The 27,110-nt window shown below is 42.5% G+C and overlaps 1 protein-coding gene across 4 annotated transcripts in view; it reads right to left on the bottom strand.

The window, feature by feature from the left end:
* The window catches only part of fgf14 (fibroblast growth factor 14), a 98,872-nt gene that overhangs the window by 29,924 nt on the left and 41,838 nt on the right, over positions 1-27,110 (bottom strand). For 2 of the 4 annotated variants that reach the window (XM_056389167.1, XM_056389170.1), the window contains exon 2: positions 624-734. In XM_056389167.1, the coding sequence (XP_056245142.1) occupies positions 624-734 (111 nt within the window). Of the gene's footprint in view, positions 1-623; positions 735-8,276; positions 9,559-27,110 lie in introns of those variants that run through there. The other 2 variants (XM_056389168.1, XM_056389169.1) reach the window with 2 other exon arrangements.

The raw sequence follows: 27,110 nt of genomic DNA, 5'->3' as shown, positions 1-27,110 counted from the left end.
TTAATGATATGATATATCCCTTGTGCACCGTATATGTGCACTGTTTCAATAAATCCCTTAAACCAAAAAATCAATCAGATTTGACATGTGCCACATCTCCTCTTGCTGACAGGAGTTAAGTGACACAATGTAGAGTGTCAGACCAGTGTTAGCACCAAGCACAGGAATCAAATTAACCACCTAGCCTGAAGCAGTGGAGGAGCAGTGCCAGAACAAGCTAATAATACCTTTGCTTCCCTGGTAGGCCTACTGTTTCCTGGTCCACTTTCCCTCTCAGAGGGGAGGACAAATTTGTGTGATCATATAGCTGCAACACAAGCAGACATTTCTGCTCCAAACCATGAAAAATAAGAGGAAATATCGGCCTTAAGCTCAGAGACACTGACTATAGGGTTGCTGGTTCATTTCCTGCATCTGAGGAATGAATCTAGACCAGGAAGTGAGAAATGTTACAGTGGATTTTGTGTATGTGTAAAACAGCAAGTAACCGAACCCCCCCCCCCCCCCCCCCAAATAAAACCTTTGTGGAACCTACAGTACAATGATTAAGTTTCTGGATAATAAGAGTTTGAAATTGTTGAGTTATATTCTAGAAGGTCAACGGACATTGTCAAGATACTCACAGGAATTACTGCTGTCATCCTTGGTCCCATCAAGAGAGCCATCGGGATTCATTTGCAAGTAGTATCCCTGCCTGCAATATAACCTGGTCACTATACCCTTGAGCTGGGGATCTGCAGGAGAGAAACAGAGGGAGAAAACAGAGGGGAACATTAGCAATTATGAAAATGATGATAAGCTGGTTATGAGGACTGCTACAGAAAAACCAAATAAGCTTCGAGAAATGAACCATGTGCTTAAATAAAGTGAGTAATATATGTGTCTTAACTGCATGAAACACCGTGCTGAACTATTTTACAGTACTTTCTGACTCCTGTGTATGTTCACCGGCAAATCCCACAGCCAACTTTCTGGGCACATAAGCCCTGCCATGCTCAGAGATAGGCCATCCAATTATAGGCAGCAGAATTAATCTGCGGTCGCCTGACTTCCATAATGAACCCAACAGCACCCTCTCCGGGTTCTTAGTGTGTAGGATGTGAGAGTGTCTATGCTCTGTCCCGTCTAGCTGACCCAACAGGGGAATTAGCCACATATCTACTGTAAATAAATCACCGCTGCAGTTTAACTGGCCGAGCGCCAATGACAGCTCATCCAGTCACGTTGCAGTTTAATTGGCATGTTGTGGGGTTTGTAATAACAGGAAGAAAAGTAAAAGTGCAAATGTAAAAAAGTAAAAAGCAGCGGGAAACTGAAAAGGATACATTCTAATAAACCTGCCTGCGATTGCACATTGAGATGTCGCTGGAAAAATATTGCTTGTGCTCAAGCCGTACAACAATATTTCTTCATCTGGGGATGTGTGTGTGTGTGTGTGTGTGTGTGTGTGTGTGTGTGTGTGTGTGCGCACGGACAACCACTGGGGTCATACACCATCAACATAAGTCTTATCGTGGAGACAGCTATCACACCAGATTTCATTCTAAGAAAGCCCTGGGGAGGTGAACAATCAACTTCACCTGAGCCTAAACCGTGCTCCTTGCAAGTGAGTGTGTGTGTCCCAGAGAGAGAGAGAGAGAGAGAGAGAGAAAGAAAAGGAGAGAAAAAGAGAGATATAGAGAATGGCCACAGAGGAGAACTCAAGAGGTCTTGCTGTGGGCAGAGAGGGTTTTTTCTTTTCTCCTATCGGTGTACTGCTGAAGGCAGTCTCGTCTGAAAGGGCTCTGTTGGGTGATGGCGTTAGGTAGCTCCGAGACCTTTCCACTGCTGCCTGAAAAAGGGGAGAAAAAGCCTCTCTCCTGGTGTATCCGAATAATACAGCTATAACGTCATTCAGCGGCGCAGCTTTCTTGTCTCACCAGAACAATGAAAAGGTGGCGGAAGCAGAATCTGACTGTCAGAGTGCCTCAGCTGCGCCGTGAGCCAGCTGACAGGGGGGTGACAGTATCTCTCCGCTTTACAATAATACTCAGCACAGTCAGAACTATTGCAGCCACTCAGCCACAGACAGATGTCACTGTGCAGACATCATCCTTCCTCTGTTTGCTGGGTTTAATATCTGATGATGATGCTGTAGATGACTTTGACATACAAATGGATACTTTACTTTGTAAACAGGACACAAAAGGCATCTTCTTATTGCCCTGACTCCTTTGCCCACCTACAACTTCATGTTACAGCAACAATGAATGAGAACTTACTTACTTAATTACAAAAGAGCTGTAAATGTGCCGTTTTTCTTTTTAATTAATTGATTCATTTACAATGGAAGCACATATCTACCAGTGAAAGAAAAAAAAAAGGCGAAACATCATGAAAAGAATTTTCATGGAAGATCAAAAATTTGATTTACCATCTCATATTTGTGGCTTTAAATGAGGATTTTCTTTTTAAATTAAGACGACGATTATCTTTTCATCCATCTTCTTTAATGGTGAAAATAGTTCCCCATAGTTTAGTCAATAACTGTCTGGAAACATTGAAAACTGCCCATCAAAAGTTTCCTTGAAATGTCTTGTTTTGTTCATACTAAAGTCCAAAATACAAAGATGTTCAATTTAGACTGGCATAAAACAAAAACTGTGAGAAAATTTCACATTAGAGAAGCTGGAACTCGACAAATGTCTGGCATTTTTTGCTTGATAAGTGATTTGAACAGTTGGTCATATACTTGTGGGTTTGCAACAAAACAAAAAAGAAAGTGGAATGAAAAAAGTAAAGGAATGGAAACACTTTAATAAACCTACATGTGGACGAACATTCAAATGCCTCTGGAAAAATTCAGCTGGCCTTAAACTGTGCAACAACTTCTGAATTTTCTTTCAGTTGACTAATTGAATAACTTACTGTTTCAGCACTTCATACATCAGACACTTAACCCACGTTGCTTCAAAGTCAGAGCTCAAATTCACTACTGATTTTATTGTATCACTCTCAACCTCCCTCTTTTCATTATCACTCTGCCCTCCAGTCGCTGCTTCTGCAAACAGCAGTCGGCTATAACAATGGACATGGCTGAATCCAGTCATTAATTACGCTTTCAAACACGACACACAACCATCCAGCAATCAGACACCATAACCTCAAGACCACACCCATACTCCCAACGGTGCAGTGACGGTGGAGACGGGTGAGTGTTCGTACAGCAGGGAGAGCAGGGAAACACACCCGTGCACACAGACACAAGGATTGCTCACACATTTTCATATGGATTTTTAATGAGTGCACAATTCCCCTGAGCAAATACTCTTGTGGACACACAAAGTCGGCTAACCTGTGATCGATTAATGACTTTGATCAGCAGCATTCAAACAATGTGGGGGAGTGAGATTGATTCTGAAGGCAGATCAGTGGGAGGCAATCCGTAATAATTAAAACCGCAGAACTGGTTGCTGGCTAGTTGAATACTCCGTCTATGTGTGTGTGTGTGTGTGTGTGTGTGTGTGTGTGTGTGTGTGTGGAGGTGAACTTGGCTTCTCCATCGTGCTATAAATCATGTGATGTTGGCTGTGTTCCCTGGGGCGAGCCAGCCAGTATATCTCATACACACATGGATTTCCCCTCCAGTTTGGAGCTTCAGTATTTCTGAGCTGCAGCCAGAGAGAGATGAAAATCTGTAGGATTTTAGCTAATTTATCAAAATTGAAAAAAAAAAAAGAAAAGGAAAAAAAAAAAAACACAAACCAATGGAAAAACGTGTGAGATAACTCTCTATAATTGATGATAGTTGATGTACAATCCTACTCTGAGGGGTGTCTGAATGAATATGTCTAGAATTCACTCACATCCTTAAATACCAGGGGCATTATTTATGACTGACAGTTTAACATCAGACATTCATGTATGCTAGTGCATACATTACTATGACATAATGGCTTTTGTAATTCTTACAAAGCTGGAGACCCATTTGTACAACTCATGCTGAAGGTCAAACTTACTCACGGCCAGCAGATAAAAACGTTTCAGATGAATCTGATGTAATTCATTCTCCCACGAAACTGAAATCTTTTCATATCCCTCATCATTTACATCACACTCTTGTTTTCATGCATTCTTTATAAAATACTGAGTAAGTGAGGCAATTTATAGAATGGGATTGAGTGGACGACAATGAGAAAGGGAGGAGAGAAATGTTGCATGCAAAGAGGAATATAGAGGAAAGGCTCAGTGTTTTTTAGAATGACACAGCATTTTCAGTTCCGTCAGACAAGCCTGATATGGTGCATGCACTTTTTAAAATCCAAAACTGCTTTGAAACTGTCTCTGTGGAATCTCCTAAGTTGAGTAGGTCTTTGATTCATCTTTCTTTTGTTACTCTTTGTCTTTTTTGTCTCTTTGCTCTCTGCTTCTCTCTCCTCGTCTGTCTGAATATTCTCCTTTTGTGCACGGTGAAACAAACAGTGCTGTTTATCACTGAGGAGCATCCAACCATCACTGCGGTTGGACTTTCCCAGTCGCACTGGTTTTAGTTTCTACAACAGATGCACTGTATGTTCTTACATGCCACTTCTTTGTTTCTAGGGAAACGGAGTGGTGGTTTGGCAGCAGCAGGGGGTTTCCTTGGAAAACAACAAGCATCAGAGGCATAAGATCTCAAATTGTGTTGTTCTGCAGCAGAAGTCCTCTCTGCATATAAATTGAACTGTCACCAAAAGGTTGTGATTTCTATTTTTTTATTTATTTATTTATTTTTGTAGGCAGCCCTACAACTCCCTCATTCCCTTCCTTTCTTATTTTCTGTTGTGCCATTCCTCTGTCTGTCTGTCTGTCTGTCTGTCTGTCTGTCTGTGCAAAGACACATGCTCTGCTCGGTGCAAAGCAAACACAGCACAGAGGACACACACACGGGCACAGCTGCTGCAGCAGTTGTAGACTGCTGTCAGCCCTGCCCTGCTTGACCCACTTTGGATGTTTCTGGAATAGGAGAAGGGCTTTTCCAGCCTGCAAAAGGAAAAGCCCCTCTGTGTTGCTCCTGTTGTCATGGAAAAGCAGATCAGGCTAAGGAAAACTACAACGCTCACACCGCGCCCCCCATTTCTATTACATCAACATCTCTGACATTTCAACAATAACTCATCTGATACAGACGGCTCTGATAGCTGACTGATGACACACTGCTGTGTCCTGTCAACGTGCTCTTGAATAAACAGCCACGGTGATGCAGGGCATTCATCTCTAATGAGTTTCTAGACCATGTAAGCTAATCTAATGGTCTGATCTATGTAACATGATCTAATGATCTATGGATCTAATCTAGTGAGATAATTGGAGCCAGAGCAGGGAGATTATGGGCGAGCCCGAGCTGGATGTGGCCCCCCAGCTCAGTTAGAGGGTTTGAGTGAAATAGGATTTACAGCTCACATCAAATCCCTTAAATAAAATAAAATCAGTGTGATCATTTGCTCCGCATCTGCTAACAAAATGTATGGATGATTAAAAATCAAAGCTGATATGACAGAGTTCCCAGTATATGTATATGAGTGGTGGAGGAGGACAGGAAACCACATCTGTGCACACAGCAGACAACACGTTTACATTTTGTTGTCTATCTATCTGTTTTTATAAATAGCCTGTAATATTAATACTAAACCAAAAATAAAATGAGAGAGTGAAGGCGGGGATTGTTAGTATTGATTGATTATAGTTATGGTAACACTTTCTCTGAATTTGACCAAAATGCTGTGGCTGAAAAACACAATTTATGTCAGTGTCAATCAATGCAGCCCATAAGAATAGCTAATCTGGAGCCTCGCTCAGAAGATCGATGCTCAAAGCCAAAGGGAATACTGGTGTTGGAGTACATTTCAGACACCTGCACTCCCTCATCCTGACAGATCTCAGTGGGAATCTGAATGTGACTTCAATATATAATCATAGTGTGGATGGTTAGAAAGCTGCTCTGCTCTCTGCAGGCTCAGCTGTCACTGGGAAGCCCAATGTCTCTCTCACCTTGGAAATGAAGACAACTGTGGATGGATGGCAACCTGTGTTATCACAACACTTGTGATCCAGTTGTGCATTCAGCGTTATTCACTCAAATCTTTTTTTTGTTTTATAAATAAGTCCTTCTGGGGTTCAATATTAAATAAAGCACACCAACCAAGCCATTAGTCTTCCTAAACTGTGTGCTCTTGTGATAATACAGTAAATAAGAGGGAAGGAGGGAAGAAGAGAGGGAGGAAAAGTCTGTGAGAGAGGTGTGAAGGGGTAAGGGGAGAAATAATGGTATGTGGAGTATTTCCCAAGCACCCCCCTGACAGCATAGTCTGATATCACTTGGTAAAGATTTTCCTAATTCTCATGTGAGGCTGAAATTAATGAAGTATATTCCCATTAGGCCTTTAATCACAAATAACATAAAATTAAAAAACAGAGCCTTTGCTCTGATTAGAGCTTCAAAAATGAGGACAAAATACCCGTTTAAAGGCAGCTTTCCCCTTAAATTTCATCTTCATTTTAGTGGGAGTGTTTCTCAGGCTTTTTGAAGCCTCCAGACACTTCTGCTGGCGCTGTTACTGAGGATTATCATTATTCTGAGGCTCAGGGAGCCCCTGTAGTTGCCCTGTGAAATGGCCGTAGCAGGTGTGATGTAGTCAAGTAATTTCAGGGTTGCCAGTGCAGGTTGACATTGGCATCCACTTGGCATGTCTGACTCCCAGGTTTAACTGTGCCATATCATGTGCTTTCACAGCCATGGCACGCTAAAACAAACACACACCAGCTTTCTGTTTTTTTTTTTTTTTTTTTTCCTAGAGATGAATCCCATGACCAAATGACAACATCGTCCATCCACGTCTCTGATCCATGGAGGCGTCCGGGCACATGAAAAGATAGATATATGCCACGAGCCAATTCAGAGGTGACAGAGGAGGACAGACAATTAGGCACACAAACACTGCAGCAGCACACACACACACACACACACACACACACACACACACACACACACACACACACACACACACACAGTGGAAGCAGAAACAGAAACAGCAGCCTGGAGGACGGCCGATTTTAACCTGCCATTGTGATGCACCCTGACCCGTGTCCAGATGCTTCCTCTATGTGCCATTATATAGACCCTGTTTTATCAAAGCCATTTTAATCCATGTGAGCGCTGAGGGCCAGTGAAGGGGACATTTCATAGTGTTGTTCAGCTCCAACATGAACAACAGAGAGAGGAAGAGAGAGACTCAGTTATCAAAATGGCTCTCTTTTTGAACAAGATGAAAGACTAACACGCTACTTCTAGGGTCCTTTGTTAAAAACAAATCTTAATTTGCCATAAATTTATGAACGCGTCAGGGTGTTTATTCAGTTAAGAGTTACAGTAGCCCTGGTGCAACAGGTTTGATACCTGTTGGTTCCAAGAGGAGCAGACAGCCACCTCCATCATTCACTAACAAGAGGAAATAATTGGAGTAATCTCCTTCCTAAACCAATTATCCTACTTCATTTTTGCATGAGGAATTATCCTTTGCAATGATTCCAGCAGTGGAATAATTGTTGACAGTGCTCTTTAACAATTCCAGGCTGCCACATTAGAGAAAATAAATAAATAAATAAAAAATAAAAAACATTTCTATAAGTGGAAGGAATCTGAGCGGGAGAAATGAGAGGCCATTGGCCCCCAAGAATTCGTATAAAAGAAATGCCAGAAAAGATTATGTTTGAAAGGCGTAACCTCCATTCAGTGGGGGATATTGACCTTTTTGCTTGCATTTAAATGAGTTTCATTTCTGGCTCTTGTGATGTGCCTCTATAGTGAGCACTTCAGAGAATCCTGTATGTGCTTCATAACGATCAGGGGGCCCCTTTTTTTCCCAGAATCGCCGAGGTGACAGCTCGGTAAAATCTGACTTAACCATTAGGTACAACTCGTCAGGAGCCTGTCAGGCACCTGGGATCGCATGTAAATCAGAGGCAGGTTTGTTATTTTCAACCACCTGGCTAATAATAATAAAAAAAACTGCAGAATGCATTTTTCCGCTCAACTTTTTACGCACAAAGGCGCAATTTGGCAAGTTTATGTAATCAGTAATAAAGACCATCACTCATTTCATTATTACCTTGTGTGCTATAGGTGGAAATGTAATTATGACAGTTAAAGGCCTAATGAAGCTATCAACCAGTGGTTGGATGTATGCACATGTTCACACTGAATGCACAACGCTCTGCGCCTACAAAAGAAGGCACCTTGCACACCAAAGTTCCCAGACCTTGTCTCCGTAGTCTCCGCTTCCTGAGGCCGAAGATGCGCACTTTAGAGAAGATGTCGACCAGGTTCCCATTGCAGAGCCCCTTGTTCTTGTTGGGGCTCTTTCTCCGTCGGTTGGTCGAGGGCCGGTCTAAATGCTGCTCCCGTGCCTGTCTCTTCTGTCTGATCAGCCCACTTGCGATAGCAGCAGCCATGGCTCAAAATGTCACAACTGCTCAGGTCCAGTCTGCACACGGAGCACAGACTACACAAACAGCCGCCTGTCGGAGCTCGCAGCCCGGGTCACAGTCCCATGTTGGCGGCTAAGTGATCCGTTCCGTGATGTCAAATGTCAAATATATTTATATATATTTTTTAGGAGGTGGTTTTCTTTTCTGTCCAAACACTACATGATAATTTTGATATGAAAAGAGCTGTCACCATCACTCGAAAAATTCTTGGACATGATGGAGAAAAAAAAATGAGATCAGTTCATGCGTAATTCCACACATGCATCAATAACCATAGTCCTGATGGGAGAGAGCTAAGCCAAACTCACGCGGACCGAGAATTCAGAGGATTATTCATACCTGCAAAGTGATGTTTTTGTTCATTGTCTGTGACATGTTCAGTAGCATCGCCTCCTTAAATGTCCAATACCGGCTGCAGCGTCCTCACAGCACATTCACCCACTCTTTCCTCCTTTTCACCCTTCGCTTTCTCCTCCTCCGGCCAGACGAGGGGTGCTCTATCAGTGGAGTCGCTGTTGTGGGGACGCCTGTGCATGTGCGCCGCCAGCAATCAAGCAAACGCGGGCGCCTCCTATGCGAAGATCACCACCACCCGACCGAAGGCAGAGCAGCCCAGACGAAGCGAAGCGAACTCCCAAGTTTGCAAGAAGCAAATCCGCGACAGGAGCCCCCGCGATGACTGATCCACAGTGTTGGAGATGCAAAGAAAAAAATACGCAACCGTGTAGTTAGGAATTGATGCAGCTGGAGAGATGGATGCAAAGTTGCACTCAAACTACCTGCCGATCTGCCGGATAATGTTCTCAAAACATATTTTCCTCCCTGTATTCCACAATCACAACACAGGCGGGTGGGCGCGATAGGAGCCAGGGAGGGGAAAAAAACACACACACAACCAAAGCTGATCTGAGTCCTGTGGAGATGACGTCTGCATTGTGTGACAAGCTGCATACAAATATATAAACTTCAACCCCCTCGGCGATCAGCTCACAGTTCGACCCCCCTTGTGGATTTTCTTATAGCCAGAGCCTGTACTGGGTGGATGGCGATCAGTGCGTAAAGGGTATAAAGGAAAGAGAGGAACGCCACTGATGCACAGCACAATTTATTTTCCCACGCTCAAAGCAAGAAGGGGGGGGGGGCTGATAGGAAGTGGCTTTAGTCTATATAGTCACCCCACATCAACATATCCTTCCCATCAACAAGTACCTAACCACACGCCTGAGTGAGTGAGTGAGTGAGTGAGTGAGTGAGGAGGATCCCCGCCACCACAACCACTCCCTCCCTCTCGACCACCAAGCCCCTGCTTGAAGGGGAATGGGCAGCCGGTCTGAATGCTGCCATTAGTTAGTAAGATTTTATTCTTAAAAGCTTCAGTTTGGTCTCTGTAGTAGGATGAGACGGAATCCACTACAGAGATTATGAATGTGAACCTGGGCTGACAGAATAGCTTTATTTTTTCCCCCCGACCTCACCATTACAGTCAAACTTAATACAAAAGTATAAACGGAAGAAATCTCATGTTCCATCTCATGAGAGGAGAACCGCCAGTGGCTGTACATGCTGCTTTGTGGTAAAGAAGAGCATTCGTTTACTGTGAGCCGTGTCAGGCTGCATTTGCTCTGCGTGGTTTCAGCACCGCGGACAGCTCCGGACAATAATGATGGCGGGAACTGCTTCTCTTCAGCCGGGCATCATAACCTCTACCTGAACGTCCGCCACAGACTGACAACAGATGTTTTATGTGACTCACAAGCAGCTGGAGAGCCACTTTAATAGGCCACTTCCCCCTCCTCCTCCTCCTCCAACCCAATACCTTGTTGGCCAATTTTGACACTGAATCTGGACATGTCACTTTTACGCAATAAAAGCCACTGTAACACAAAATGTGCTCCGTTCCCTTTGCTCCAGGGTGAATATCATCTAAGTCTCAATCACAGGCACAGGAATTAAAACTCAAGAGAGCCATCTGCTGTTTGTTACTGTAATTAAACATTTGGGCTCATAGGGGAGCGGAGGCTTGTGTTGTGTTGCCCTCTTTGATTCTCTGCACGCCAGACGCACCTGTTGATATCCAGCTGTAGCCTACTGATGTACGACCACAGGATGAGTCGAACAGGCGGATAAACAGCAATAATTATTCATCCGTCTCCATAACAGCAGTGAGAGTCTGAGAAGTGATGTCATTTTAAACCAGGAGAACAGTGAAGCTGACTGCGGTGTCCCCGCATGGAGGTTGAAGAAACAATCTATAAATATTTACAGATCGTCTTAATAACGGGTTTTTAAATCTGCATGGAGGTTGAAGATCCTCCTCATATAAAATCAAGTATGTGCATCGGCGCCTTTATCTCTCTCAGCTCACTCCACTGACTTCGACTTCAAGCTGTGGATGAATACAGAGTGTGTGTCCCAGAAGTCTCCTGCTCTGCGCTGCTGTCAGGAGGCAGTGCAGTTAACGCTGCAGCCAGCAGCGGACACTGTCAGCCCAACAATGGGTCCCTCACCCACAGAGACTTGCAGAGCAGCATCGTCACAGCCACGGTTCTGAACCAGAGGAAGGGGGTTGGGGGGGGGGGGGGGGGGGGGTCTATTTGGCTCAAATCGCTCTTCTTCAATCATGATCATGCAGGTTTTCATTGTCTAAATGTACAATTGCAGCTCACAGGGAAACTAAAGGATGATGGGATATTCTGGCAAATCTATGCAGTTTGCACATTACTTTTTTCTTTTTCTTTTTTTACACAAACAGTTAATTGTATTTACTAGATGATTGACGGTTACAGCCTCCCCAGCAGCATAACTCAAACTAGAAGTAATTTGGCTCCAAGCCTAAAATTATGAGACAAATGATAAAAGAGACCCAATGTGAAAGTGTGTCTTACAAAATTGATTTGTTTGTCTAGGATCCCTTTACAACTGTCTGAAATTGTATCCAGTGTTATTATCTCATATTCTTTGTTTCCAGCCGGGGAATGGATTAGCATTTGTGTGCTTCATTAATAAGAGTATCCCCATAAATTCAACAAATGAGGCACGACAGCAAAGAACAAAAAAAAACACACACATCAATCTGGGCTGGATCCAGGATGGGGATAATACTGGAGAGGAGAGGAGAGGATTTGCACTGTGGCTTTTACCTTTTCATTCACACAGGCATGAGGTTGAATGCATGGACGCTCACAGGAGCCTTCTACACAGCACAGACATGCACATGCCAAATCCTCATCACAGCATACACTGGCAGATTATTTATCCGCCAGTCTAATCCATGAGGATACTTTCCGATCAAAATAAATACGACACAGGGTGTCGAAAACCACATCATACACCCATGTGAAATATATATTCATGAATCAAAACAAGAGGCGCACATACCTACATTTTTTTTCCTCCGACATGTGAATGTATGAGAGTCCATTGCAGTCCCCATTCCAAAGTGCTCTAAGCCAAGACCTTTCCCTGCGACTTCTAATGCCCCAATTTATACTGCCCCTTCAAGGATCTAACATGGTTATGGTGAACTGACAATCTGCCCCAAGCTGTTCACATTCATTTGTTAACCAACGCTTTAAACACTTCATTCATTCTTAATGTTGGGGTCACGGAGAAAGGCAGTTCGAACAACTCATTTGGACATTTTGTCTGAGACTGGAGACAAATGAAAGAGGACTGAATGTCGCCCTAGGACATCATTTCGAAGAAATAAGCCAGTGGCTCAGAAGATGCATGACACATACTGTCCATATCAGCTCATACTCCTCTATTATCAATACATTCTTTACACAGGATCGCAGAGGCTATAATATCATGCACACCTTCCCTGTATGAAAAAGTTGGCAAACAAAATGCACAACATTTTTGTGAAAGCATTTGATGCAGACTTGTGAAGCCACAGCCTCATCCGGTCAGAACATTTTAATCCAATCTCCTCTGAGGAAATGACATTATTGTTAGTTAGATGCCCCACTGCCGAGGCACAGCAAATGTCACCCAATGGAACTGGGATAAACAACCCATTTGATTATTGCTATTACTTTGCCTCGGGGCTGTGTTCTTTTATCACCCATCCTGATAGCAAAAGCAGTCAGTGGGACTCAGCACTTTTCAGGCCCAGTGAAATAAAAGACGCTTAACTTGCTGGAATCAAATTACACTGCATTATCAAAGACAGAGAATTAATTTAATTTGAGATGAGTAATGATTTTTGTTGAGCTAGGATTTATGTCATTTTCTTCTTTTGTCCCTTGTCTTCCTCCTGCTCCCCCTGTGATTTAGCTGCATGTTTAATTGTTGAATATCATGAGTCCATCCACTGAAGCAATAGAAGCTTAGAAAGAGCCCGCTTCTAGAATGGGAATATTCAGTGCATGTGTGTGGGTCTCATTTGTTTTGATGAGTCTAATAGTCCGAGCTAATCAGAGAGCTAAGACAGACGAGTGCACATCAAGAGCTTGTAAGGGGGAATGAAAATGGAGAGCTTTGGTTAAGTGGTCACGATTGAGGAGTGCATGGTGAGGGCCCAGAGGCGAGTGAGAGGCAGAAAGATTAGGGGTCTGTAAGATTCATGTTCTGGGAGGGGACCATAAATATCTGTGGCAAATTTTGCCCTTAAGTTGTTGAGAAGTTTTGGACAGTCAAGTTAAATCTATTTATAGAGCACGGTTAACAAATGTTGACTAAAGTGCTTTTAAATGCATTTATAAATAAACACGTGAAGAAGTAGAACAGACAAAATAATTTATTACAGTGGAGACTCAAAAGCAGTTAAGAAGATGGGTCTCACCAATGAGCCAGTCATTACAAATAAACATCTGTGTTTACTTTCTTTGAATAGTTAATCACCCGTCTAACGATACCAGTTATGCTGAGCTGGGTTTGAAAAATGGATTCTTAGGTTTGAGTTCCTTCAGTGTAAACATCATACAGCTTCAGTGAGGAGCTGTAACAAGATAATACACACACACACACACACACACATATATATATATATATATATATATATATATATATATATATATATATATATATATATATATATATATGAAATACTGACAAGCAGTAGAAAGTAAGATTATTTCAACAACCTTAAAGATAAAGGGAAACAAAAGAGATTAAGATGGGATTCAAAAGGCCAGTACACTGTTCTAGATATGGGGAGCAGTAATGGAAAAGGTTTAATCACCTCTGGATTTTGAACGTGGGACGGCCAGAGGAAACTGATCACCAGATTTGAGGGGTCTGGAGGTGGAATAGAGGCTGAAGACATTTACAGAGATTTACAGTAAGATCACAGATTCTTAGTGAATGCTGACTAACTGAATGATTGCAGACCCAGGAAATGTGACAAGAAGGCATAGCATCCAGTTCCTTTGGCCTTTCCTGTGACTGTTGCTCCTCATTTGCAAAGGTTACCTCTGGCTATTTCCTGCAGAAGTCTGATAATATGCAAGTGAATGGATGGATGGATGGATGAACGAGCTTCCTGGAGTGATCAAATGAGAAGCAATCTTTAAGTGTTGCTTTACTGCCACCAGGACCACCCATGCAACGCTGTCAATGAATAATACATTTGAAAGGGTTAGAAAACAACCCCGAAAGAGATTTAGTTCCAAACGAGTGGTGAAGGAGCTGATACATTAAGTCTCTGCTCACAGACCTTTAAATAGCTGGTTCATCATCTCATGCAGAGTGTCATAAAATCATTTAAATGTACATCACATAATCGCTGCAAGGTGTACTAAATGTGCCACCGGAGAATATGTATAGCCACATTACAATATGTCTCACTGTTGCGAGCGTGATGGAGCGTTGCCCCTCCCTGAGGGATTAGATTAGACTGGGCCTGAGGTGTGGGGGCCTCCGACAGAGACATTAATGAAACACAGTGGCTTCAAACTGTGAGCTCCACTCACAAATAGCTTAGTCTAAGATTTAAAAAAAAAAGAAAAAAAAAAAACAACTTAGTTAACACTTATGTAGCTAAACTTCACATACAGTTAAACAAAATCAGCTGCCATGCATGGCCTCTACCCCTGCAAGTGAACAAATCAGAGAAGGAGAGTTCGAGGACTGACCCGGGGTAAAATGTTAAAGGTCACATACTGTATCAAGTAAGACGTCTTTTTTTGATTACAAGAAACAGGGCTTTTAAATGAGCATAACTTTGTGATGTCACAAGAGAGCAGACACTACCCTCAGCCATGCCCCAAGCCCAGCCCACCTGGACACACTATCCAACTTTGCAGGATTTGGTTTCTCAGAGTGTTTACCTGAAATCTGCTATATTTTTATTTGCTCACTCAGAAAACAGTCAGCCAATCACTGACCTGTTTTTACAAGAGCTACAGAGACAAGCCAGAGGAGATGTAAAACTACATTGAGATGGTTTTGTTCCTTAAAAGAAAAAGTGTAAAATATGGGACCTTTAAATTGGGAGTCTCAAAACGGCATCTTGATTGAGTTTCTATGGTGAAGAGGCTAATGGAGCGACTGCGACTTTAGAAAGAAAGGCCAATTGGGTAAAAAAAAAAGAAAACACACCAAAAAAAAAAAAAAACATGTCCTCCGACTTTTGCACATTGAAAGAAAACTTGATTAAAGCAAGTAAAAGGAAAACAATTGGGCACAAGTGCCAGTGATTTAATGCAGCCCCGTGGCTCTTCACCAGCAGTGATTGGTTAACTACCGAATAATGGCCCAAATCACAAACAACTCAGTTATATGGTGAATTATTTTGTGGTGAAGCAAAACGAGGGTATTCAAGGACACAAATATGTAGAGAGAGATGCAAAGATGCAAGTTGAAAATCACAAGAAGGGGCAGACATGCAGAGGCAAAAACACTGTCACAATCCACAGAGGAGTCAAGATGCTGGTCACACACACACATCCTCTCTGTTCTCCCTCTCTCTCTTTCTATCCATCGCGCACACACACACACACACACACACACACACACACACACACACACACACACACACACACACACACACACACACACACACACACACACACACACACACACACACACACACACACACACACACACACACACACACACACACCACACACACACACACACACACACACACACACACACACACACACACACACACACACACACACACACACACACACACACATCCTTTGATCCTATTTTAAGTCTGCAGCAGTGATGGAATGTGCCTTGTCAGCAGCACTGCAGAGTGAGGTTCCTTGGAGAAGCCCTGGGCAGTGTGGGAGAATATCAATTAGTCCAAGCCCTCTGGAAAGACCTGCTTCCGGAGCTGAAGGCTGACATCAAGGGGGTATAGGTGTGTGCGAGTGTGAGTGTGCATGCTTTATTGTTTTGCTCCTCGGTGAGCGAATGCATTGGTGCACTGGCAATGTGTCTGCCCCCTTGGAAATGCACAGAGTGCATAGGTGTGCACATTAATATTAATAATCTTCTGATTCAGTTGAAGGACCTGGGTGTATGTTTGTGCCGAAAGGCTTAATGGAATGGTAATGAGGGTGATGTCAGGTCAGGCCGAGCCCCAAATGTGAATTCAAGGATGTGATATGAAGAAAATCAGGCCACTAAAAGCGTCCGTGAATGCAAAAAGGAATCTGCACCACAAGCTTGCAAATGCACAATCCAGTACAAGTCAAAAAAGGATGCACATATGAATTAACTGACAATATCCCTGTTAAGCAAGGGGCCTTTTCTCTGTTTCTTCTGTCTTTAAATAGATAAATGGAGCAGCCACTGACCTTCAGGTTTGGTCAGTGTCTTTTCCTCCAATCTGGCTCCCTGTCAAGCTGCAGTCCACAGATGATACCTGATGTGAATGCAGGCGTAAGAAGCCCACAGGTCCATCAGAATCCCTGCCTGCCTCTGATAGCATTACCACTACTGACAGCTCCTACACACTACAGACAAATTACCACACACTGTGAAGCCACATATACACTGGCAGGTCTTCTTCACAAAACAAGCCCACATCAAACAGCAAGAAAGAGGAAGAGAGCTTTGGACAGGCCCCATGAGATAGATGTTTGAGAGGAAATCCATTCTTATACTCATAAGCACAAACACACAAAACTGCATTTATGGCCAGATGGGTTTTCCGAAGAAGTGGCTCTCTACCTCTTTAACCCTAATTTATAAAATGAAACCTGCACCTTAACCCTGGCCTAATTCTTATCCCTGTTCCAGACATAATGAAGAAATAATGGTTCAAGTTCAGACCTTAAAGGTGTAATTCAACATTTTGGGAACTACACTTATTCCCTTTCGTGCCAGGAGATAGATAAAAAGATTGAGACCACTCTAATTTCCGTATGGTGCGTAATTACAGGGTGTTATGTGTTGGACTACTTCTTGGCCAGGACCAGTGACCTTCTGGAGTCTGCCAGCCAAGAAATAGTCCAGCACAGAACCCTAGTAAAAATGCTAATTGGGGTTTTTACAACTGTGTTTTTGTATGGTTTGTAACATGTTATTTAGTGAGGTATAGAGGTGGTTTTCAGACATGACAGTGGTGTCAATCTTCCCACTTAACTCTTGGCCTACATTGCATTTAACTACACATCCCAAAATGTGGAACTATTCCTTTAAAAAGGTCTGCACTTGATTTATTATTTACCACTTGTGTCAGATTTAACACAGTCAAAATAAATTGTTTTAACGAAATCATCCTCAAGATCAAAGTTGTACAGACATTTGATCTACCAAGTCTGTAGGGATGACTGTGTGCGTGCTCTTTCTTCTACTTTCTCAGCAGTGCATGAACACAAGCAAATATCTGTGCTTGCAATTCATAGAGTGTATAGGTGTGCACATTAATATTAATAATCATCTGATTCAGAGAATTGTCCTAAGCGTAGCTCTGAGGTGTGATAGAATGGTAATTGAGGGCGATCTCAGGTCAGGCCAAGCTCCAAGTTTGAATCCAACAATAACAACAACAACACAAAAAAAGCAACCACACAGTTTTAGGTGTGAACAAACACCAAAGTTTAAAGCAACTTCAACCTGCAAAAATTGTGTTTAAAAGTATTGTTTGACAGAGCTTAACAGGTTTCAACCAGTGCACTGGAAACAAGTGGGCCACATAAACATGCTTTGCATATGAATTATAAACTGTCCTGATGACAACATGACAAAGGTCATCTCGTTAATGGAAGACTTGCAGCTATAACCATAAAGAATTACACCTCCATGAAATATTATGTCTAATAAGTGTGCTTCATATTATTATTAATGCGTGTTTTAATGTGTCCTTCCTAGAAGTCTATTAAGGTGTGTTCATATGATATGCACCATAGATCTCCAATGAGACAGTGTGTGAACGGGACCTCAGCCACCTCTGACTGAGAAGAGCAATAAACTTTTCCCCAAGAGACAATGAAAGACTAATGATGTCTGTAATGGCCAAAGTTATGATGCTTATCTTCATTAGCCCGGGCTGCACTTTGGCCATTATGACCCTCTTGGCCCTGAAAATAAACCAAGAAAAAAAAACAGATGATGCCGTGCCACCGCAGAGATATTGTGCATGCATGTGAGTGTTTGACTGCGAGCTAATGGAGGCGACAGGGGGACGAGGAGTGCAGCGATTAGTCTGAAGTGACAGGGGTTAGTTACTCTAGTATGACAGCAGTTATTAACTGGCAGACATTACCACACACTCACACACTCAGACGCCCATTAACAGCGTCACAGATCAAATGTTAGCACAGCTCTGAATGCATCAAACACTTCGCGTATCCCTCGATCCACTCATGGGATCCAGGGAGGTGATACTGTATCTGTGATGTAAAACTAACGCACAAGATTAAGTTCAACTCCAAGCAAGTTACACACAACAACAACAACAACATATCACTGTTTAGTATTTTCCGTTAGTTTTCCGTTTTAAAACCAGTGTGACGACTTACAGCACAGGAGTAATAGTTTAGTTTTTCCTTAAAAGTTTGATCTCATTTAGCAGTATTTGTATTAGTTTCACTGCTGTTCTGCTGTAATCCGTGTATTTTTACCACATATTAGTCTTTATAATATCAAACGTCTCTTCGCATGATATTCTCAGTGTCTGCTTTTCAGTTACATCTTAAGTAAATTATGGACAACACATGCACACACTCACCAACACAGGAAGCACACACACATCTACTTGAGTACACACACTTTAAAAAGCGCCCAGTGGAAATGTGTTCACCAGCTGAGAAAACATCCTCATCTTACTCATTTGTTACTAATTTGCTTTGTGACATTTGCAACATTTGGCTCGTCACCAATGTGAAGAAAAAAAAAACAAATCGCATCAAAAATCAACTGAAAAAAGAAATAAAACTGTGTTTGAGGGGGCTGCTTTGTGTTGACAGGGCACACTATAAGATAAGACAGCTGATGCCGAGGTAATGCAGATCACTTGTATCTTGCAGAGGGATTTATGCTTAATGTTAAAAGTGCAAAGCGATGATAGGCACTTAAGGGAGAGGAGACATTGTAGTGTCTCTCAAAAGGAAAAGACAAAGTTATATTTAGACACTCCATGTGGGTTGAATAATAGTTCAGTGTGTAAGTTGAACCCAACCGCCTTCTGATTTCATAGTGGTAAAGCAATGTATCATCAGTGATGCGCAGTGTGAGAAACATCACAAAACTACAAAAACAACGACACCACAACAAAGCAACTACACATACGAGATAAATAAATACTGTCAATTTCATTATAGAATGGATTTGCAAAAACACGTGTAAGGCATCTTACACAACAGAACTCTGGTCTGTTTCATACTATGTGGTGCTTACAAGCCCCTGTGACTATGTAACATCCTGCCTCGTGCTGTTATATGAGACTTAACTTCTTTTATTTTCAGATTAAACTTTTCATATCTTAAAACATTTCCTGTACAAGAGCTGGGTTGATTGTAAAATTGAACATAATGTGTATTTTTCAGTTAATTAGCACTTCCCAGCCTGCCACATTAACTCATTGGAATTTACTGCCACTGAGACTGAGCAACAGTAAAGCAGCTGCCATGGTTAAAATGCATTACTGCTATTAAGCCACTAGAGAGCAGTGCAGAGCTCAGCAGGACACTGCTGCAGGATTACAGTGTTGATTAAGGAGAGGCAAACTGCTCTGCACAGAGAATATGCTCTTATATACTCTTTGGCTCTATTTTAAAAGTTTTTTCTCTCTCTCTCTCTCTCTCTCTCTAAAACTTGTAAGTCTTGTGATGGCTTCTGCAGTGACAATAAAACAAAAGAGTTCCCACTAAATGCAGCTCCATCAACTTCAATTTGCAAGGGGGCAACACGTGGTGTGAAAAGATCCGGTGAATTAAACCGAGAGTCGATCTCTGAGAAAGTAACACTCTGTCATGTTGGTACTTTGTCTTGACTGCTGTATTTAGTTCTGTATCTTCCACTACATTTACACAAACCAGCCGTTGAAGCAGGAAACTAAACTCAAACTGGATCCATCTAGAAGAAAAAAAAACACTTTTTTCTTTAGACATCCAAGATGCCCTCAAGTGGCCAAAACGGGCCACATCACAGATACTGTGTGTAAACATGTGTGTCTGATAGTGAGCGTGTCCAACTCTCAGTTTTTTAAATTCATCTATCAATCAATTAAATAACCCACACAGAATATGACGGCATGATGAAAGCAGTGCTGAACTTCAGTGTGGAGTTATGACCCAGCTAGAGGAAGTGAGGCTGTGTTGTGAGCAGTAACTAATATTAGAGTCAGTAGTGATAAGCCATAATCTGATTGTGTTGCTGGGTGCTGTAAAACACCCATTGATTCTCTGTTGCCGGCTGGTATTTGCTACATATATATGTATGCTCCACATAACTTCACATTTGTGTGTGTGTGTGTGTGTGTGTGTGTGTGTGTGTGTGTGTGTGTGTGTGCGAATGAAAGAGATGATAACTGAATAAAGATAATGAAAAAAACAAGGAAAAACGGAAGAAAAACAAATGAAAGATTTGTTTTTATTTCCGTATGTTATGTAATAGAGGCACAGCGGGCTGTGTGATATATAGATCAGAGCCTTAGGACACACAGTTTCCAATAGCAGTCAGTGGTGCAGTGCCGTAGGATCACACCGCACATACACACACTCACTCACTGAGCTGGTCACTGTTAATGTGAACAGGGGCGCACACAGTTGGCATTGTGTTTATGTGTTCTTGATTTAATGTAAAAACCAGACATTAGCCTTTCCCAATCAATCCCCGACTCTCCAGCTGCACTGTGGCAGCAGCAAACCACTGATTATCAACAGCACAGACAAAATTACACACATGCAAGCAATCTCAGCGCCACGAAGGCCGTCTTAGATCTCAGAAAGTTCATTATTCTTTCTGTGGCTCTTGGTACCGCTGGTTAAAAGGTCTTGGTAGAGAACCAAGTTGTGCATGTCAGCAGGTTCTATGACATGAAAAGCAGAAAATCATAGTGCAAAGACTTAGCTCACTAAGCAGAACAATACCGAAATCAAAGCCTAAACATCATGCTTACCATTTACACCCCAAGGGCCCAATTAACATATATGCAAATCAGGATAATGAAATAATAATGATAGAAATGTAGGCTTTATTAAAATGGAGGGATGAATACTTTCTACTGTGTCCAACTGTGAGATATAAAAGAGTGGAGGAAAAGATAAAAAGCCCTCTGTCAAATAGAGTGTTTCATTTGCATGTCTGCTGTTAAGGGCCTAATGAGAAATGACACATTTGTAATTACAGTGGACTATAATTAGCTAGTGTGTAAGTGAGATGCCAGAACCCAGGTCTTTATGACTGGGCTACACATGGGGGGGAGGGGGGAATGTTAACCCGTTTGAAATGTATGTAGAAAATGACTTAAAATTCATGCAAAAAAGCTTTACGACTGAAATGTTGTTTCCACGTGAAACAGGACTGTTGGGGTGCGACTCAGAAACAGGACAAAATCCTGTAATGTGGACATGGATGTCGGCCTTGGCTGTGCTGCTGGAGCTCACTCACCTCCTCCATCACGCCTACTTGCAGAGGAGGTGGAGGAGGACGAAGAGGAGGAGACGTGTTTTTATTGTAGGCCTCGGGATATACAAGATCGAGGTTTTGGCAGGAGATAGAGCTGCTGATGATGCTGATGATAGTGTTGCAACTTGACACGTCTTGGACCTCATATGATCGCTGCTACTGCCCATTAGTTTAAAGTGATACTCCAACCCAAATTATTATTTTATTCCAGTGGTGACTCCTTTTTCTGTGAAAGGTAAGAAAACATTCTGCAACAATAACTTTACTCTGAGACAGTACGAGAAAGTAACCAAGAACATTTACTCAAGTATTGTACTCTTGTACTTTGAGGTACTGGAAGTTTGAGTATTCGCATTTTACATAACTTCATCCTTCAATTCCACTCCATACCAGAGGAAAATATATTTTAATCCACAGCTTCCTCTGACAGCTGTAGTTGTTATTTACTTTGCTGATTCAGATTTTACTTGCAAAACATAGGAGTATGAAAAGTAGTTCAATCAGCTTCTCTTGGATCCTCTTGCAACAAAGAAGAAGCGTGCCTCTATTCTACTGGAAGTGTCAGTGGCTGGGACAAACCAGGACAGTGGAAAAGTGGGCTGATGCTAAAGCAGTGGTTTTAAAAAAAAAAAAAAAAAAAAGAAGAAGCTCCTGTGAATGTTGGGATACTTGTTTCGACTTGAAAACTTCTCACCCATGGAATTAATTGTACACAGATGAATTCGACCTCGCTCCAGCTGCTCCTCTTTATGAAGAAAAAAAAGCTACAAAAAACCCTTCACAGACAGCGTTCAGGCTGAGCGTTTGATGGGCTAAAGACAGTGGAGTATTGTTTTAAGAACAAAGGTTGATCAGCAGGTTTTACACAAAGATTGTCCCACTGAAAAATCAATAATTTGATTTTATTGAGTAAAATTTTGATTTATTCCCCAGAGGGCAAATGGGTCAATTTAAAGAGAATTCACATTGTTTTGACATTTTGGGATATTGTGTATTGAGGCCTTATGATGACTCCAGACAATAAAAGCTGATCAATGTGAATTTTACGAGGTCTTACGGACAAGTCCTTGTGTATAGTATAGTGTATAGTATGTATAGTGTAGTCCACGTACTGGATAAACCATCAGTCAAAATAACATCACACAGTGTCATCACAGCTACGCATTGTTTAGAGCGATGTGAAGCATGCAGCAGGTGACTAACAAAGTGGTGTCTATTTCCCAGAGGATGCGTGTTCTGTTAAACCGTTGTTTCAGTGTTTTTCCAGCCGACCGAGGAGCTGACCTTTCGACATAGCTCTAAAAATAGCAACACTCAAATAAAGGGGAGCTCCTGGGATAAGTAAGATGCTTGTGAAGTACAGGTACACACGGATGTCTGCACTCACCAAAGCTGATACACACATGCAACACACACACACACATACACACATACACACACTGCCCTCTCCATCAGCTCCCCTGACACCTGGTCAATTCCTGCTCAGGGAAATGTGCTGCTTTCCTATCAACAAGCTTGAATTAGATCGGTTTTAACTTAGAAGTCTCACACAGAGGTCAGAGTCTTGTCTCTTTACAGGCTAACAGCAAACACACTGGTTTCTGTTGAGGAACAATTCCAGCTGTTAGTGTGTATACATGCATCTGTTCACAGGATAAGAGCACGTTGTCCTCACCACTAAGGTTCTGTCCTTTTCAGCTCAGCAAGAATAGAGAACGAATGCAAAGAAAACACCATTAGGGATCGGACGACGAACCCCTAATCACTCTGTGTTGGTGTTAATGGTGAAATCTCTCGCTGCTAAGTTACAGGCATGGTGAGCACAAATGCATTCACCAAATTTCATAGTAGCCCCGATAAATCCTTAAATATTAAATAAATAACGTGCAAAGTTGACATTTTAGCCTTAAAGCTGCACTAATCAATATTATTATGTTAAAAATGGGAAAAAACAATATTATGTGTAACATAAAAAATGTTTCTCATGATGATGAACCCATACAATTATCACCTGGCTCAGCTCTACGGAGCTTTTCAGCAGTTTTAGCTCATTGTTTCGGTTTAACAGCTGCAACGGGTGAGTTCACAGAAGAAGCCCTGATAAACCCACTGTACACTATCGACCCAGCACCGAAATTTTACAACTGGGTGGGGAACATACTGGGGCATTTAACTGCTCATGAGACAGGTATTTTCCTAGAGATCAAAAAGGACAGAACTAAAGGAGTGTTTTTTTTTTTTATTGTTTTTTTTGCCTTGGACAAATATGAGATGTACGGATGGCTGAGCATGTGGGCCAACTTCTCCACTAACAGGTAATACCATCCTAAGGACAGGCTACTAACAGCACAATCAGGACAGAGTATAACCTTAGCAGCTACACACACACACACACACACACACACACACACACACACACACACACACACAACACACACACACACACACACACACACACACACACACACACACACACACACACACACACACACTAAAGGCTCAAAAAAATGTTTGAAAAATGCTAAATAAACAGCAAGTGCTATGCTAATTTTTGCACCTAACTTTTGACTTGGCTTTGACTTTACAGTCCGCTCGTCAATAAAGAGGTGGCGGGGACAGACCTGCATTCAGCTGCAGCACCAGGTGCCAGGTGAACCTACTCCCCTGAGCCAAGCTATTCCATCAGCTCGCCTGACACATCTGTTGATTCACCACACAGAGAAGTCAATTCTCTCTCTCTCTCTCTCTCTCTCACTCTCACTCTCACTCTCACTCTCACTCTCACTCTCACTCTCACTCTGTGTTTTGATCTCTTCCTGTTTGTACACACACTCAAATGCATTTACAGAGGGACATAGGGAGAGATGGTGCTCCTTAAGAAAACTGAAACGGACTCTGCAGTGCAAGCACACCGTTGCTAAGTAACACACAGGAAGCTCCTCGAAGTACACTCTGGTAAGTTCAGTGGCTTGTCACAAGCCTACACATGGTGCACAGGTAAACACACTGAGTCAAGTTTGCATGTCACTCTGCCACACTGCTTTCACCTCACACAAGTAGGTTGAGCCGTTAACATCCTTAGGCAAACTGCATCTTAAAATAAACTGACAGGACAAATTTTGATGACAACTAGAGTGTAACAAAAAAGCAAAGACGGGAAAATGTGAAAGAGTGTGAGTGAAAGACAAGTGAGTGAAAGGAGGAAGAAAGAGGTCGGGAGAAAGAGAGCGGCGCTGTGCTGCAGAAGCAGAAAAGCCGGGCCATGTAATTTATGGAAGCCCATACTCATAAAACATGAATCTTGTCCATGAAGTGCTGAATCATTTGGTGTGCACACCCACTGCTACGCCTCCCGCTCCCACGTATATGCATGTGTGTATACAAGCAAATATGCACAGTAGAAGGCAGACACACACAAACACACACACACACACACACACACACACACACACACACACACACACACACACACACACACACACACACACACACACACACACACACACACACACACACACACACACACACACACACACACACACACACACACACACACACACACACACATCCACCCACACCGAGTCCATCTCTTATTCACACACTCCAGCATGATCCGGCTTTAAATGAAGTGCATTCACCTTCTACCTAAATCTGTACGACATATTTTATGATGGCATTTTATGATACACGCATACACCGCCACAAACATAAACACTTCCAGCTCTAAGTTCTGTCTACCCGACTCCTTCTACTCCCCCCACCCCTGCAGCACCCAGCCCACCCACGTACTCCTTCCTCCCACCGCACTTGATGTGCTAGCTAGAGCATTCCCAATAAAACTACTTTATTATGAGCCCTCTCCCTTCGGGTTGGATGGAGTAAGTGGCTGAGTTCAGCTCTTCAGCGCGGTACACGAGCGTTAGCTACGTGATCAGGGTAAGTCAACCTGGTGCAACATTAGCTGATTAAACACAATGAAATCTTCACCCATGTTAAATGAGTTGGGTGAACAATGTGCAACATCTGGCACAACCACATACTCATGTTAGGGAGGTATTTGTGAATAAATTTGATTCTGATCTGAAGCACAGGGCACCTTTGATAACTACTACTCTTTATTTGACTTTACTGTATATCACATTGTTTAGCAATTACAACAGCTAAACAATATACAAGGCCTACTCTGTTATTTCCAGGGTTGAAAGTAAATGATTGGAGGGATACCAAATTGGAATTAAATTATTTGCTCTACAGTGTCACAGTCAAAGTCTGCTGCCAATTAGAGAATGAGTACAAACTCATAAACTCAATATTTATTTGGCATGCGGCATTGGGGGAGTTGTTTCACTCTGGAGCTGTCCAAATGTTTAATTTTCAGCTTATTCATGGTGAGCATCGTGTACAACGGCCGGCATCTCCGCTGCCAAACAGTGAGTGCGGGAGATCCTGAGCGAGCGTAGGAAAGGCAGAAACTTTTTCTCTCTCAGTTTCTTCAGGTTTCTCCCTCCTTCCTTCACTCATCACTTCTCCAGTTCTATCTTCTTCTCTGCACTCCATATAATTACAGTGCAGTGAAGTGTCCATATCAAATACTAGCAACTGCTGGTACAGTAAGAGAGAGATTAAGAGTGTGTTGACATGCAGAGGGCACACATTGATCTTTGCTGCATAGTAATAAACAGTGGACACTGTTGAATATTCATGACCCTCCGTGCTCCAAGGTGATGCATCTGCCAGTGGACAGAGAGGGAGGGGGGACCTGTCAGTGAGAAAAGACTGGAGCATCATGGAGGACTGGTTCACTCCGCACACCCAGCAGCCTCCCTGTGTGCTGCTTCATTTGAAAAGCACTGCGAGGCAAAACGGCATCATTCCAATATGTTTATCTAAGTGAGGTCACTGACGCACAACGCGGGAAAATCCACATTTATGAGGTCGGAGTGAAGATGAGAATGTTTTATACATGAGAGATGCTCATGTGAAGTGGATGGTGTTGTGAGGGAGAAAAATAGGACTCACATGAGGACAAAACACTCCTATCCAATATATAATAACATGTTGCAATAGTTTTGTTTTCAGCTTTTTGATGCATTAGCACTCTTAGTTCAAGTAGAGCAAAGTTAGCCTGGATAATTAGCGGATCTCTCATCTGCCTGTCGCTGACACTGACTCGTATATATTACATAAACACCTCTGATCTCTTTAATTCAGCTAGGTGCTGCAATATTGCCACCTCTCCGTGTCATCACTTATTCTCTGTTTCGAGTGAGAAAAACACAGGCATTGTTTTCTGTGTGTGTGACCGCTGTGCAGGCATTATGAGAGTGTGACAGCAGCACTTTGACGTGTGTTATCTCATAACCGCCAGCTAATTCATCATGTATACAGCCCCAATAGAGGCCCAGTCCTTTGTGTTAAAAGGCTCGAGAAGACCTACACTACACGGCGGTGTAAATCACCAAGACAGAATCAGGGCTGTTACAGCTAGCCTTGGCTTTCAGAACGCTCCTATCTGTTTTAAAATATCCTCTGGCCTTCTATAATAAACCTCCCTCAATTACAAACAGCCTACT

Source organism: Seriola aureovittata, chromosome 11 (genome assembly GCF_021018895.1).
Source record: "Seriola aureovittata isolate HTS-2021-v1 ecotype China chromosome 11, ASM2101889v1, whole genome shotgun sequence".
NCBI classification, from domain to species: Eukaryota; Metazoa; Chordata; class Actinopteri; order Carangiformes; family Carangidae; genus Seriola; species Seriola aureovittata.
The sequence above is the reverse complement of the archived record's forward strand: the minus strand, read 5'-3'. Positions and strand labels throughout refer to the sequence as shown.